Here is a 15,696-nt window from a genome sequence, read left to right as displayed (position 1 = left end):
GCTGGCATCTTACCCCACAGATGCCAGCTGCTCTGTTCTTGCTCTCCTCACTACACCATGACCTTGGCCCTCCCTGTCGGTCACTCTGTATTGACAGCGCCCTGTTGTGTGGATACATCATAACATCAAGAAGCCCAGGCAGTGGGTGTTGAAGATGTTCTGGGTTCTTGCTTTCTGAGCAAGGCTGTGCTGAGTGATGGTGACACACAGGGACCCTGGGTGACTTACATCACTGTTCTGCCTTTGGCAGCGGCTGAGGGGAGGGGAGGGCTTCCCAGGTGGTGCTGATGGTAAAGAATCTTCCTGCAATGCAGAAGACATGGGTTTGACCCATGAGTTGGAAAGATCCCCTGAAGGAAGGCAAAGCAACCCACCCCAATATTCTTGCCTGGAGAATCCCATGGACAGAGGAGCCTGGTGGACTGCCATCCATAGGGTCACACAAGTAGGATACAACTAAAGCAACTTAACAAGGATGCACACACATGGGGGAGGGACTTTCAGCATTTGCTGGGTGAGGAGGGTTCGTTCCCCAAGGTTAGAAGGAGGTGGTCCCTAAACCCTGGGCCTGGCTGAGCTGGTCGCCTGCTGGGAGTGACCTCTGCCAAGCCAAAGAGGCCATCCCAGCGGCTCCACAGTGGAAGTTCAGACAGGAAATCCCTTCTCTCCTCCTCCCCCACCCCCCGCAGCCTCAGAAGCTGCTGCACAAGCTGCTGGGTTTTGCCAACACCCTGAGCAGTGTTTTGCACCTTCCCACTCACCACGGGCTGCTTGCTGAGCTGTGAAGCTTGGGAGTCCAGAGGCTGGCTCTTTACTAAACACAGTGGGATCAGTTAGGGGGAGACAGGTGGCATAAAACCAGCTATGGCTCCTCAGAGAAAGAGTGCACAGGACAACAGCCTTGAAGGGGGCAGCAGAGGAGTTGTCTTGATGTGAGGACCCTGGGCTCTGGGGGGCCAGAGGCCGGGCCAGGCCATGTGCTTCCCATTGGCACTTTGTACCTGTTTGTGGGCAGGTCAGGGAGAGCCTCCCCTCCCAGATAAGACTTGTGTCCTGTTCCACTTTCTTGTTATTGTTTAACCATTTCACTCTCTGTCCCTCACAAAATTGCAAATGCTGGAGGGCAGAGACCAGGTCCAGAGTCCTCGGGCAGTGCCTCAGAGCACCCACTCCACCCCCTCTCGCCCCAGGCTGCAGCCCTAGTCCTGGGTAACCCAGCGTGAATTCTGCTTCTGGTCCTGAGCCTGGCACTGTCATTGTCTCTGTTGGTGATGAGAACGCTGAAGCCAACATGCCCCTCTGGGACCACCTGAGGTCAAAGCTAACCAGTGGACAGGTCAGGGGTCCTGCAGCTTCCTGGTGGTCCTGCCCGACTCAGGAGTTTTCAGCTCAGGGATGCAGACCCCAGAGGAGGAGTAGGGCAAGGAATCATCTCAACATGTCACTCAGAAGACCATCCACCCCCAAGCAGGTTGCCCGGTGTGGTTGGAGCTTGCCCAGTGGTCATTCATGATGTGGCAGAGTGTGCCTGGCCACCATCTCAGAAAAGACAGGCTCTGGGGTGGCCCTGCACCAGGACCCGGCCCTCCAGCTCTGCAGACTGTGTCCTCCTGGCTCCCTGGGGCGGGGATCTGGTCCCTGTTCTCCACACCCTACCGTCTGAAGTGAGAGAGGCAGGAGGCCAGGGCCATAGTTGTAGGAGTGTTTGGAGGGTATGGTGGGACCGGAATTTCTCCTGGGACTGAGAGAATTTTTTTTCCACCACTTAACTTTTATAGCAGAATTTTCCAGCTGTGCCTAAACTACTTTTTTTTTAAATTCCAACAGTATATCATGATAGTTAAAATTTCATAATTTCTCCTAGCAGACTTGTAGCTTTTATTTCTGTGTTCTAATCTTTGCTTGATCTTGATTTTGTGTGTGTGTGTGTGTGTGTGAGATCTCTGTGAGTCAGGGTACACGTTCCAGGAACTCATTCGGATTGTCTTAAGGGGAATAAAGGAATATTTATTTTGCACAAGAAGGACTCAAATTCTGGGAAGAATGACTACAGGCAGAGCTGGATCCAGGAGCTCAGTGTCCCCAGGGTGCTTTCCTTTCCCCTGTTGTGGGGGTTTCACTGTTAGTCAGGTCCTTCCCTCACAGGTGAGAAAATAGCACCAAGGGCCACAAAAGCAGTTTCCTACTCAGCAGCCTCCCACCCTCAACAAGAGATGAGATCTCTTTCCTGAACATCAGGTCTGGGGCTGATCTTCAGAGGACAAGCATGATTGGTGCAGAGGCGAGCACGCACCCTGCATTTGTCCAAAGAGGACACAACTGGGCCTTACGGAATGTGCCCATTGGTCAGAAATCCAGAGGGGTGGGGGGTTCCTGGGCAGCAGAAGGAGGTCCCGGGAAAGGGCAGTAGATGCAGCAGGCCCTGAGTGCCCACCCCCAGCTCTGCAGCCTGTCACCATCTTCCCCCACCACTTGGACGCCACCTCCACCATCTACCATGTTTGCCTCCTTGGGAACATTTCGGGCCTCTCTTGCCCCCATGAATTATTTGCACCAAGCAAATCTTGTACCGTCTCTGTTAGTGATCTCCTATAGTGAGTAAGGCCTCCTGCCCCTGCTGACCTACCATCCTTCCCTCCAGAACTGTCCTGGCCACTCTTATATTGTTTTTTCCAGTTGAATTTTAGAGTCTGCCTCTCTGTCCCCACATGGTCTCATGTGTCATTGGGACAAACGCACAGATGAGGCTGAGGTTGAGCCCTCCACACCCAGGCATCTCTGTCTGGAAGGAAAGGCCCGGCTGCTCCTCCTTCCCCCTCTGTCTCTCCTGTGGATGCACTTCCAGTGTTTCCTGGATGGTTTGCACAGGGCAGAGCAGACTCACTCCTCTTTGTTTGTAGCTGGGAGTGGGCTGCTCCCCTGTTCCCAGAAGTGGGGTGTAGAGTGCAGAACTGGGTGAAGCCTGAGCCCCCATCTGTGCTGGAAACCCTGGCAAAACGAGGCAGACCCCTGGACCCCCACAGTCCAGGCTGGAGGGGCAAGGGAAGCCTAGGCAAGGCACCCACTCTGGAAGCCCCTGCTGGCCGAGCCTCATCCTCAAACCTCTACTGGGGGGCTGCAGTGGTGGGGCCCTCACCCCACCCTGGAATGTCAGGGTCAGTGCCTGGACTTCTTCCAACTCAGGGATCTGCTGGGGCCTCAGGCTAGACCCCACAACCCACCAGCCTGGGCCCTGGTCCACCGCTCGCATCCCCCATATGTGGCTGTTTCACTGTCTGTGCTCAGCAAGGTGTGGTATTTCAAATGTTTTGACATTTAAAATCTGTGTTGGGTACATTCATTTTGTTTAAATTATACCCGGCTGTGGTGACTCATGGGAATTGATTTGTCTCCTGGGCCTGCACCCCTACCCAGCCCCCAGCCCAGAGCTGCCCCTCGGCTTCACCAGCCCCTCGTTGTCCAAGTCTCCAGACCTGTCCCCCAAACTCGGTGGGGCTGAGCACTCAAAAGACAGAGCCATGTGTGATTTTACACCAGAGTGTATTTCTCCTGACTTCCCTTATGGCTCAGAAGGTAAAGAATCTGCCTGCAATGCAAGAGACCCGAGTTTGATTCCTGGGTTGGGAAGATCCTCTGGAGAAGGAAATGGCAACCCACTCCAGTGTTCTTGCCTGGAGAATCCCATGGACAGAGGAGCCTGGCAGGCTACAGTCCATGGGATCACCAAGAGTTGGACACGACTGAGCAACTAAACTACCACCACCACCGGAGGTGATGGCGGATTCAGGACCATGGGAGACCTGTTCCCCATCACTGGTCAGGGTCACACACATCCACTGGAGGTTTGTGTCCCTATTGGGAACAACAGTACTTTCTCAGAGAGGCCACAGCCTCTCGGGCTGAGCAGGTGCCTGCGAAGGTGGGTCTCAGCCTAGTATCACTAAAGGGCCAGGCCCTAGCTCAGGTTCCCATCTGAGCCGGTGATTTTAGCAAGACCCTCGGCACCTGGAGACTCGGTCTCCCCAGAGGCTGAGAGACGCCGAAGATGGAGGTGCCAACAGGAAGTGCTCTTCAATGCACTGAGAGGCAGTAGGGGGTGGGGCAGTAGGGAGGGTCCTTGCTTTGTGTCCTAATGTGAGCTGTCCATGTGCAGGATGAGGGACACTGGGTGGGCCATGCTGAAGAGAGGTCAGGTGGGGCCGCATCCTTGTCCAGACCTGGAAATGCAGAGCCTAGACCCTCACCACAGCCGGGACGCCCCAGACTGGGCCCTGTGCTGGGGGCTCCCTGAGGTGGCAGAGAGTCCGTGAACCCTCAAGCCAGCAGACGGAGCTGGCCTGGAGATGGGCAGATCCAGCGACTCCCACATCCAGCCGCTGAACCTGGGCCAGTGGGTGGGCGAGCACCAGGGCACATCCCCGCTTGGGGCTCAGGGACACCCTCCTCTGTCTCTCTGAGGGCCAGCAGACAGGTGGGCCCCAGGGCGCATCCCCACCCAGGTCTCAGAGCCACCCTCCTCCCTCTCTCACAGATCAACACCTTCATGTCCTTCGTGTTCCCCATGGTTCTCATCTCCATCCTGAACACCGTCATCGCCAACAAGCTGACCGTGATGGTCCGCCAAGCCGCTGAGCCGGGCCAGGTGTGCACCGTCGGGGACCAGCACAGCTCCTTCAACATGTCCATCGAGCCCGGCCGGGTCCAGGCCCTGCGCCACGGCGTCCGGGTCTTACGTACGTAACTTCTGGGCCCTGGGGTGGGTGTGGGGGCAAGCTCGGTACCACGAACAGGGAGATCTAGAGACCTGGGGAACCAAGCATGTCAGGCTGAGGCTTGGAGTGCCAGTTCCTCTGGGGATCGGGCTGCTCTTCATTTACTCACTCGTCCACCCACTCACCAATTAACAAGCCTCCGTCATGGCTCTAAATCAGTTAGTTTGCTCACAAAGCCGGGGCTGCAGAGTTGGGGTCCCCGTGCATGCCAGGCAGTCGAGTGCCAGCTAGAAAGGCCAGAGGTTCCGTCCCCCCTCACAGCTTCTAACAGGGCATCCTGAAGTCCTGAAGGGTCACATGGAGTGGACCCTTTGTTTCTGTGGGTTGTGAGGGTCCAGCCTCCATCCATCTGTTCCCTGGCCTGGTCTGGGCCTGCAGGTGGCATCATAAGGAAGGGTCTTCAAAACCACCTACCCCTCCCCACTCTCCTGAGGCAGCCCCGGCCCACTCAGCCCCCCAGAGCACCCACCCCCACCTTCCGCCAGCCCCAGCAGCCACCCTCCCATCTCCTGCTCTGCCCCAGGCTGCTGGCCCCTCACCGTCTGCAGCCACTGGTCGTAAGAGGAAAAGGTCCCAGCAGCTCTACCCAACAGGAACATGATGCCTGCAGGCCCCATATGAGATATTAAATGGTCCAATAATCATGTTTTTAAACAGTAAAAAGAAACAGGTAAAATTCATTTTGTTTGTTTATTACTCCAATATTTCCCACATATGATCTTCTCTGCCTCCATCTGTGTCCTGTAACTGATGGGTGAGGCGCTTCGGGCGTGTTTAGCCCTTGGCCTGACTCGGCTCCCTGCAACCTGGTTTCAGGTGACCAGCAGGCAGTGTCCAGCAGGCAAGACCACAGCATCTGTATCTGCTGTGTGTGGGCAGGCTTTCTGGAACTCCTGGTGCCTCCAACCCCTGTTTTCTGCTGCTTCCAGCAGGCGGCTCCCTTGACAGGGCCTCCCCACTCCAGGCCTGCGGTCTCCGGAGACCCCCCAGTGAGGGTCTCCAGGGCCTATGGGGTCAGGACAGCAGCCAGGGTGTGGGCCCCAAACCCAAGACCCCCACAGATGCCTCTACAACCCCAAGACAATGACACTACCTCAGGGACCACACTTTTCTCTTCCCCAAGACAGCACAGTCAGCCCCAAGCTTTCCCAAGCAGTTGACTTTTTATTGCTCTCTTTTTCATTCTTGTAAAATATACCCAGCATAAAACTTACCATTTTGACCATTTTTAAGTGCACAGTTTGGCACCTGTATAGACACTGTATCACTATGGGGCCATCACCACCATCCCTTCCTGCCTTGTAAAACTGCAACTCTTCCCATTAATAGCAAGCCCTCACCACTCCTCCATCCCCTGACAACCACCTTCTACTTTCAGTCTCTATGAATTTGACTCCTCTAGGGAACTCATATAAGTGGAATCATACAGTATTTGTGGGTTTTGTGACTGGTTGGTTTATTCACGTGATGTAATAGCCTCAGGGTTCATCCACCTTGTAGCCTGTGTCAGAATTTCCTTCCTTTTTAAGGCTGAATAATATTCCACTGGATGCAAGGGCCACATGTTTATCCATCCTCCACTGATTTCAGCTCCTGCCAATAGTGCTATGAGGTGCTGGTATCTGAGTTCCTGCTTTCAGTTCTTTGGATATATATATGTGTGTATATACCCTGGAGTAGAATTGCTAAATCACATGGTCATGTCTGGGTTGGGAAGATCCGCTGGAGAAGGGATATTCTACCCACTCCAGTATTCTTGGGCTTCCCTTGTGGCTCAGCTGGTAAAGAATCCACCTGTAATGCTGGAGACCTGGGTTTGATCCCTGGGTTGGGAAGATCCCCTGGAGAAGGGAACAGCTACCCACTCCAGTATTCTGGCCTGGAGAATTCCATGGACTGTATAGTCCATCGGGTTGCAAAGAGTCGGACACAACTGAGCTACTTTCACTTTCATAGTACTTTCACAGGGTCATTGCACGTTTAAGTTTTTGAATTAAGAAATACTTTTAAACAGCCATACTATTTTCTAAAGTGGCTGCACCATTTTACATTCCCACCAACAGTGCACAAAAGTTCCAGTTTCTCCATATCCTCCCCCAAATTACTATGTTCTGGTGTTTTACTGTTTTTTATAATGGTCATCCTATTGGATATGAGGTGGTATCTTATTGTAGTTTTGATTTGCTTTTCCTGGGTGATCAGTGGTGTTGAGCATCTTTTCATGTGCTTATTGCATATTTGCATCTCTTCTTTGGAGAAATGTCTGTTCAAATCTTCTGCCCACTTGTGAACTGGGTTGCTTGAGTTTTGTTATTGAGTTTCCCATATATCCAGGATATTAATCCCTATCAGGTGTGAAGCAAACATTTTCTCCCATCTGTAGGTTGTCTTTTCACTCTGTCAATTGTATCCTTTAATACACAGTTTTTAAATTTTTATCCAAATTATTTATTTTTTCCCTTTGTTGTCTTTGGTGCCATCACCAAGAAATGATTTTCAAGTCCATTGTTGTGAAAATTTTGTTCTATATTTTCTTCTAGGAATTTTATACTCATAGCTCTTATGTTTAGATCTCTGATACACTGTGAATTAATTTTTGTGGATGGTGTGAGATTAGGGTCCAGCTTCATTTTTTACATGTGGGGATCCAGTTTTCCCAGAGCATTTGTTGAAAAGAGTCCTTCCCACCTTGATCTTGGTACCTAATAGAAAATCATTTGAGCGTTTCTGGGAGGGCTTATTTCTGGACCCTCCATTCTGACCCATGGGTCTATATGTCTGTCCTTGTAACCGTACCACTCCATTTGGATGACTGTAGCTTTGTCGGGGGGAATTGAAGTCAGGAAGGACAAGTCCTCCTGCGTTGTTCTTTCTCAAGACTGTCTTGGCTATTCAGCATCCATTGAAATTCCCAATGAGTTTTTCTACTTCTACAAAAAATGTCATCAGGACTTACCCAGAAATTGCACTGAATCTGTAGATCTGTTGGGTAGCACAGTCATCTTAACAGTATTAGGTCTTTCAATCCGTGGGCACAGGACCTCTCCCTCCAGTTCTCTGAGGTCAGTGTCTCCATGTCTCAGGGGCCGTGGTCATCGCCTTCGTGGTCTGCTGGCTGCCCTACCACGTGCGACGCCTCATGTTCTGCTACATTTCGGACAAACAGTGGACCCCGTGAGTACAGGAGGCAGGGGCCGAGGGGGTGAGGCTCAGGACGGGGGCGTGCTCCCCAAAACAGGTGGGGGTGGGGCACTGAGAGGGGCAGCTCAGGGTAGGGGTGAGAGTCAGTGTCCCCCAGCAGGCTGTGATGGGACAGAAACCCCTGGAAGCTGCTTCAGAAAAGGAAAGCAGGTCCTAAGATGGTCAGCAGGTTTGGGGGAGTCTGGAGAGCGAAAGGAAGGGCTGGCCCTGCTGGCTGTGGGTGGAGAGACAGCAACCATCAGGGCCCCTGGACCACCCCCACCCCCAGCCTGGAGGAGTCATCCACCAGGAGGACCTGGGGCTCCAAGAACATCACACCCACACTGTGACATTTGGGCACAGGCCTTCCCATGATGGCAGTCTGAACCCTGCTGGGTGAGCTCCTCTGCACAGCGGGCTCCAGGTCAAGGGTCATGGGCTCTTCCAAGTGACAGGGAGCCTCTGGGGAGGGCACAGCTAGGCTGAATGAGGAGAAGGTGCAGGGCGTGGAACATAGCCCCAAACACAGGGTTTCTGAGACTCAGGGCTGCCAGGTGAGGGAGTGAGGTCCCTGTGCATGCAGGCAAGCAAGTCAAGGTGAGGTGCACAACTGTCTGAACTGTGTGGAGGGGCTTCTACCCTGGCTGTTCCATTGAGGCCAAGCCCCAGCTGAGCCTGGCAGCCCTGGGGAGACTGGGATCTTGCAGAGGAAGGGCACGCCCACGGGGCAGCAGGGAAAGGTGGAGACTGTGGCCCAAGTAAGCTGAACACCCTGCTTGGGAGGGTGGCCGCAGCTCAGCTCAGCAGCTCAGCTGACCGGTGCTGGGCAGGAGTGTATACAGAACAACCTCTCAAGAGAAACCAGAGTCCTGGAGGTTATTATGAAATATCCCCACATTGGCCAGGGCCACCCTGTGTGTCTGGGCCCACAGACCTGAGCGTCCTCTCCCCCCAGGTTCCTCTACGACTTCTACCACTACTTCTACATGCTGACCAACGCCCTCTTCTACGTCAGCTCCACCATCAACCCCATCCTCTACAACCTCGTCTCCGCCAACTTCCGCCAGATCTTCCTGTCCACCCTGGTCTGTCTCTGTCCCCTGGCGGGGCGCAGGAGGAGGGGGCCAGCCTTCTCAAGGAAGGCCAACAGCGTGTCCAGCAACCACACCTTCTCCAGCAACGTCACCCGGGAGACATTGTACTAGCGCCGGGCAGGCTGGGAGGGAGCTGGGAGGGGACCAGGATGGAGTCACTCAGCCTCCACCCCCATCCACCCAGCACCTGCGAGCTAGAGGGAGTCATTCCAGGGCCTGCTCCCTGGTATCCAAGGTCCAGGACCCGGCACCCATATCCCAGAGGCCCCATTTCTTTTCAGCTTCTCCTCTCTCCCCACCACCCCCCTCCTCTCCTCTTTGAAAGCAAGAGAGATTGCTCTCCTCCCAGATCCAAAAATGGCCTTTAATGAGGAGAAATTCATGTTGGGTGATAGGCAGTCTTCTTTGTTCTCAAACTAATGGATGTTTAGGGAGAAAAAAATGAAAGGGGCAGATCAAGGCAGGCCATTGGGCAGCCCAGTTGACATTGGAGGGCAATGACCCCAAGAGCTGGCGCTGAAAAGAGCCTGGCCGGCAGGACCACCACTGGCCTGGTGCCGCCGAGGGCCTCTGTCACACCTCCAGTCAGCTCAAGACCAAGTTAGCCCCTTCTGCAGCAGGCATTCGACACCCCCTCCAAGGTGGTGTCACAGGAAGCTTTGATGCCACCAGAGGGCTGAGGTCAGCCTGCCATTGCCCAGCCCTGGGCCTCTCCCTCCTCGCCTGTCCTCCCCCGGCCAAGGTGGCAAAGCCCTGCAGGGACACCTTGGGAGGCTTGGCCTTCCAGTTCTCCATCCTGGCTCTGCGGAAGCAAGACCAGGGCCGCGGGGTCCTGGCGGCCCAGGCCAGGACAGGGGCATTGCCATGCACCCTCATTTCTGCTGTCCAATTGAGTTCCTGCAGCCTGGCTCCGAGCTGCTTCAGGGTGGACACCCGAGGTGGAGGAGGGTCGGCTGGGTCTCCAAGAGATGCCAGCCCTGGGGCCGCAGGTGAGGAGGAAGAACCACGGGTACAGGCCACCTGCTGGCCAGCAGCCAGGCAGAGACTGAGACTCGTCCATCATGCGGGAAGACGGGCCTGGCCCAGCTCAGATGCCCAGGATGGCAGGCGCCTCCTTGGTCTCTGGGAGCCAGTCCCAGACAGGACGGCCCAGCCCCAGGAAAGCGCCCTGAGCCAGAGGAAGGCAGCCCCGGGAGAGTTGCTCTGGACCAGCTGGACTATGAGTGGCCAAGAGACCAGAAGTGAAACATAGACCTTTAAAAGCAAGTCCTCCCTGGGCCTGGAATACATCGGCCCAGAAGGGAGACAGTCAGACCGATGGTCAGACAGGCAGACGACTACATGGGTGGCACTGACTCGGGATCTGAGAGTCACTCCTGGTCTGGTCTCAGCCTCCGTCCACAGAAACAGCCAGTTAGATGCTGCAGTGTCCACGGGCATGTCAGATCTGCGCTCTGCTATGGATCAGGGGTCACGTGACCCTCCCCCAAGCTGTTCAGCAAGAACCAGGCCAGGAGAGTCAGCCCACAGCTGGTCCCCATAGCAGGCAGCCACGCCGTGACACAGCGGCCATGGGCGCAGAGGACAAGGCCAGCCCAGAACTCCCACACAGGCGCCTGTTCTGGACAGGGAGAGGGGAGCCCCCCGCCCTGCTCAGTGAGTGGGCATCAGAGTTCAGCAAAGACTGAGTCTGGTCCCAGGTGCTGGCTTCAGGCGGAGGACCTGGACTCTTTCTGACAGACCCTCAGACCCTTCTGGCCTCCTTGGACCATGCGCACACTGCAATTCCCCGAGCCCCGGTTTCCCTGCCTGAGGAGTGGGCGTGGTGACTCCACCCACTCGGCCAGAGCTGGACATGTCAGCTCTGGAGGACCCAGCCTGGATGATGGAAGGACGGTTCCCTGAGGTAGGGGCGGAGAGGACGTGGAATGAGATGAGACCTTCCTGGGGGCACACCTTACTGTCTGCCCACTTCACGTCAGTGGGGACCCGGGTCTGTGTGCTGTCAGACACCCTCCTGAACCACCCCAGCTGCTGGTCAGGTCACTGTGGAATGCCAGAGGCCAGCTCTGTGTGCTGTCCATGTCCCATCTCAGGGCCCAGTGCCCATGAGCCTGGTCACCAGTGATGGCGAAACCCCATGGTATGCACTGCCCAACCGCCCTAATGTCCCGCAGTGACATGGGGGACATGACCCCCTCAATAAAGAAGTAAAGGAGCCTGAGGGCCTGTGATGCACCCCCACATGGGAGAGGGGCCCCACAGGCCTGCCAGCAGCCGTTCATTCACTCATCAGACAGTGACTGTGTCGGTGACAGCCTTCTGCTGGCCCTTTTACCAAAAAAAACCATGTGCTTTGGTCCCGTTTCCCAGAGCTGGGGGACTGGGGGCCAGGACCCCCAGCTCAGGTCCCGTCTGCCCCCAGAGCTTTCAGCAGCAGCCTGTGAGGGGCCCCTCCTGAGCACGAGGTCCCACGGGGCCTGAATGTGGAGACCTGGGTCCACATTGGCTGTGTAGCGACACCTGCCACCCAGTGTCCTGATATGGGGGCTGGGCACAGGCAAGGCCTATCCAAGGGGGTGCGGGGCCCTGTGACTGTTTGACCCTCGTCTCCATGGCCCCTCTAACCAGCCTGGCTCCTCCCTGGGGGCCAGCAGGTGGGGGCCGGGCCAGGGAGGGGCACTCGTCTGTCCTTGGACATAGCCAAGGCCATCCTCCAACAGAAGGGCTCCTGCCCTCTCCTCTTCCCCTGCTCTGCCTTCATCTCACAGCAGCAGCAGAGTCCCTGGGGACCCCAACCTGGTAGGGGGTGGGCAACATGGAAAGCCTCTCTCCACATTGCCAGCCTCTGTCTTTCCCTTCTGTCTCCTTGGCCAGCAGTCTTCCCCACCTTCCCCACACTCCCCTTCATTCATTCATTCACTTGCCAACTGCCCCTCTGAGCCTGGTTTCCTCAAAGCCTCCCCATCTTAATGGACACAGGGCTGAGGTGTGAGCTTCAAGTCCTCTGTGCTTATGAGCCATCCACCCCATCAGCAGGGAAGTCTCAGGATGCCCGCTCTCACTGGCAAGCTCCAATAGGTATGTTGACATTTTACAAGAATAGCCAGAGGAATAAAACTCTAACAGTAGAATTTCAGGCCAGTCATGAGGAGAGAAATTTGAGGTCAGTGGCAGCAGGCCCAAACCCTCAATGCCACTCTCGCATAGGGCCAGAGCTCTGGTCAAGCCCCTCCCTGCCTCCTGCAGGTTTTCTGAGCTGCGGTCCCTGTTCCAGCACAGGGAAGGGGGAGGAATCCACTCTCCTACAGGAAGGCACCTCTGGCCCCATCACTGTCACTAGGCAACAGGAGGAGGGCCTGGGAGAGAATTCCATACATTTTGAAATATATTTGAAGAAAGAAAAAAGCATCCAGTGGCTGGCTGCTTGAGCACAAGGGAAACTCTTCCCCACCACCCCCCCCGGACTCCTCCCCACCCTCTTCCTCCTCCCTCCCTCTCCCTCCTCCCATCCCCTCCCTCCTCCCACATGCCCCCCACCACTTCCCACAATTATGATTTGAATTCCAATTTCTATCAGAACACCATGGAAACCATGTCCAGGATGAATTGATGAAGGAGAGACTGGGAGAAGGGGAAGGTGGGGGGCTGGTCAGGGAAGAAGGAGAGGCAGAGTGAGGGGCTGGGAAAGGACTGCACTCCACCTGGGAGGGCCCCCCACCACACATGTGCACCCCCACCATTCACATGCACATGCTCGCACATGCACCCAGCCAGCACCAGCCTCCGCCTCCCAGGCCTCATTTGTCGGCTGAGGTTGCCAGTTCTCAGCCTGCAGTCTGGCTCTGGCCAGGGGTGGGGGCCAGCACCTGGACACTGCTTTCCTGACCACCACCTGGGCCCCTCAGTCTCACCTCCCCTCCCCTCTTTGGAGTGAAGAGAGACACGGGGGCCCTCATTCTGCTCTCAGCACCCTCAGAGATCCCCAGAAAAGCTACAAAGAAACCAAGGGAGCTGCCTGCCACAGCCAAGAATGCTCCGGGTGAGGGTGGGGATGGGGGTGGGGGTAGGAGTGTGCGGGCATCTGCACTGGGTCCAGCTGGGCCCTGACTCTATATGGTCCCCCACCCTACCTCCCTTCACTCCTCAAGGAATGTGAGCTCAGCTCTCTGGGGAGAGAAGTGGACCCTGGATGGAGTAGGAGGGAGGTCTGCAGAGGGTATCTGAACCTGCTCCCCAACAGGAGCCCTCCCCACTCCATCTAGCTTGCTGTGTACACACTAACTTTCAAGATGCAAAACCTTTATCTTTTATTATAAAAGCTATTCACTCTTTCGTGAAAAATTGAAATAATATGAAAAAATACAAAGTATAGAGTGAAGCCTCAGCTTTGTCCCACCTGGAGGTGACCACAGTTGGCAGATGGGTAAGAACACCGCCCAGGGCACCACCATGTGCAACCACATAAACACATTGGTACTTGAAGAGAACACACACCACCACGCACATGACACACACACATGCACTTACATACACACATGCAAACATATGCACATGTGCACCCTCACATAACACACATATACAGACATACATGCATATACACACATGCAAACATATGCATGTCCTCGCATATACACATACATGCACACATGCACATACATGCTGTGCTCATATGCATATACTTATATACACACATACCCGCACACCACACATCCATGTGTGTACACTCACATATATACACATGTGCATATATACACTCATGCCGACATATACACATGCACACTCTCATACACACATATACACGCATACATAGACATGCACATACATACTGTGCATACATGGAGGTACTCATGCACACATAGTTGCACATGCATGCACACATGTGCACACTCACATACATATATACATGTGCATACATATATGCATGCAAGTGTACACTCATGCACACCCTCATACACACATATACACATACATGCACACATCCTTACACTTGCACACTTGCACATAAATGCACATATACACATGTGCATGTGTGCATGCATGCAAACATATATGCATGCACATGCTCGTACACACATGTGCACACATGCATGTGCGTGCATACACATGCACATACACACATGACCACAGCCATGTCAGTGCACACAGCACTCCCTCTTTCTTTTCTATTTAATCTATTTAAAAAATTTTTTTAACTTTTTATTTTATATTGAAGTATAGCTAATTAACAGTGTTGTGATATTTCAGGTGCATCGCAAAAGGACTCTGCCATACATATACATGTATCCATTCTCCCCCAAACTCCCCTCCCATTCAAGCTGCCACATAAAATTGAGCAGGGTTTCCTGTGCTATATAGCAGGTCCTTGTTGGTTATCAATTTTCTTTTCTTTTTTATTAAATTTATTTATTTTTAATTGAAGGATAATTGCTTTACAGTATTGCATTGGTTTCTACCAAGCATCAACATGAATCAGTCATAGGTTTACCCATGTCCCCTCCTACTTGAACATCCCTCTCACCTCCCTCTCCATCTCACCCCTCTAGGTTGTTACCTCCAGGCTTTTTCAACACAAAGTTAAAATAAATTTCTGACATTCAGATGTTTCTAAAAGCAACCCTCCTGTGCAGGTAATAAGTCCCCAAGAGTCCAAGCATAGGACATGCTGTGTCTCAACAGAGTTCAACTGACCCCTTGGGAGCTCAGAGATGGGACAGCCCTTCAGGGGTGTCCTGCAGGGCTGGGATGGGAGGCCAGCAGAGAGCTGGGCCAGCAAGGTGGCAAGCACTGCAGGCTGTCCATCCTCATCAGTCACTTCTCTCAGCCCACATTACCCTTCATCACTGATCCTTCCTCCCGGCAGCCAGGCTCCTCTGAGCAGCCTGGCCATATGTCTACATTAGAAAGAGGCACTCCTGCAGGGCTAGGGGGCAGCTCTGTGACTCCTGCCTGATGGCCTAGACCCCTGACCCTAGGTGACCCCGGGGCTGAAGAGACCCAGTGCCACCCACACAGACCCCCCACAGCTGAGAATGGTCCCCAAGGCCGAGACGCCAGTCTGAACCTGTCTCCATCACTCAACACATTTAATAAGCACCTACTGTGTGCACCTGGCCCGGAGGGAGCTGCTGGTCAGGGGTTCAGGGTGGAGGCCAGCTTGTCCTCAGCCCAGTCCCCTCCCGTGCAGCCCCAACACCACTAACAAGCTGTCTCTCTGGTCCTTCAACCCCCTGCATTAGGGCTCCAGGAGGGGGCCTGGGATGCAGCACTTACCCAGCATTTCTCAGGCCTGCTTGGCATGGACTAGCCACTGCTGAATGTCCCAGTAGGGCCAAGAAATGCCCCCTCACTGGTCCTAGTTTACTGGTGGGAGAGGGGCCTGGAGTCCCCCAGACACCATCAGGTACGGGAATCCAATCTCAGTGTATAAGGGGGTGAATTTTAAGGCCCGCTTTCCACCCTCGGGTCCCTGGGATTGCGAGTCTCCTTCCCCCACCCCAACCCTAGCCAGAATACCCCGGCCTCAGCCTTCAGGGCCCCAAGAAGCTAAAGAGGCAGATTCTTCCACAGCAAGATGGCATCTGTGACCAGGAGGGTGACCACAAAGGATCCTGACCATCTCCCACCCACCTTTAGGGGTCCCAGCCTGG

General features: G+C 54.5%; 1 protein-coding gene across 1 annotated transcript in view; it reads left to right on the top strand.

Moving 5' to 3' along the window:
- Positions 1 to 9,866, top strand: part of NTSR1 (neurotensin receptor 1) — a 46,694-nt gene extending 36,828 nt beyond the window's left edge. The window contains exons 2-4 of the mRNA XM_043480036.1: positions 4,532 to 4,733; positions 7,856 to 7,946; positions 8,908 to 9,866. Coding sequence (XP_043335971.1) covers positions 4,532 to 4,733; positions 7,856 to 7,946; positions 8,908 to 9,157 — 543 coding nt within the window. The 3' untranslated portion in view covers positions 9,158 to 9,866. The remainder of the gene's footprint in view (positions 1 to 4,531; positions 4,734 to 7,855; positions 7,947 to 8,907) is intronic.
- Positions 9,867 to 15,696: the final 5,830 nt, after the last annotated feature.

The sequence above is a fragment of the Cervus canadensis genome, chromosome 10, assembly GCF_019320065.1.
Source record: "Cervus canadensis isolate Bull #8, Minnesota chromosome 10, ASM1932006v1, whole genome shotgun sequence".
Taxonomy (NCBI): Eukaryota; Metazoa; Chordata; class Mammalia; order Artiodactyla; family Cervidae; genus Cervus; species Cervus canadensis.
Note: the sequence above shows the minus strand (reverse complement) of the source record. Positions and strands in the feature narration are given on the sequence as shown.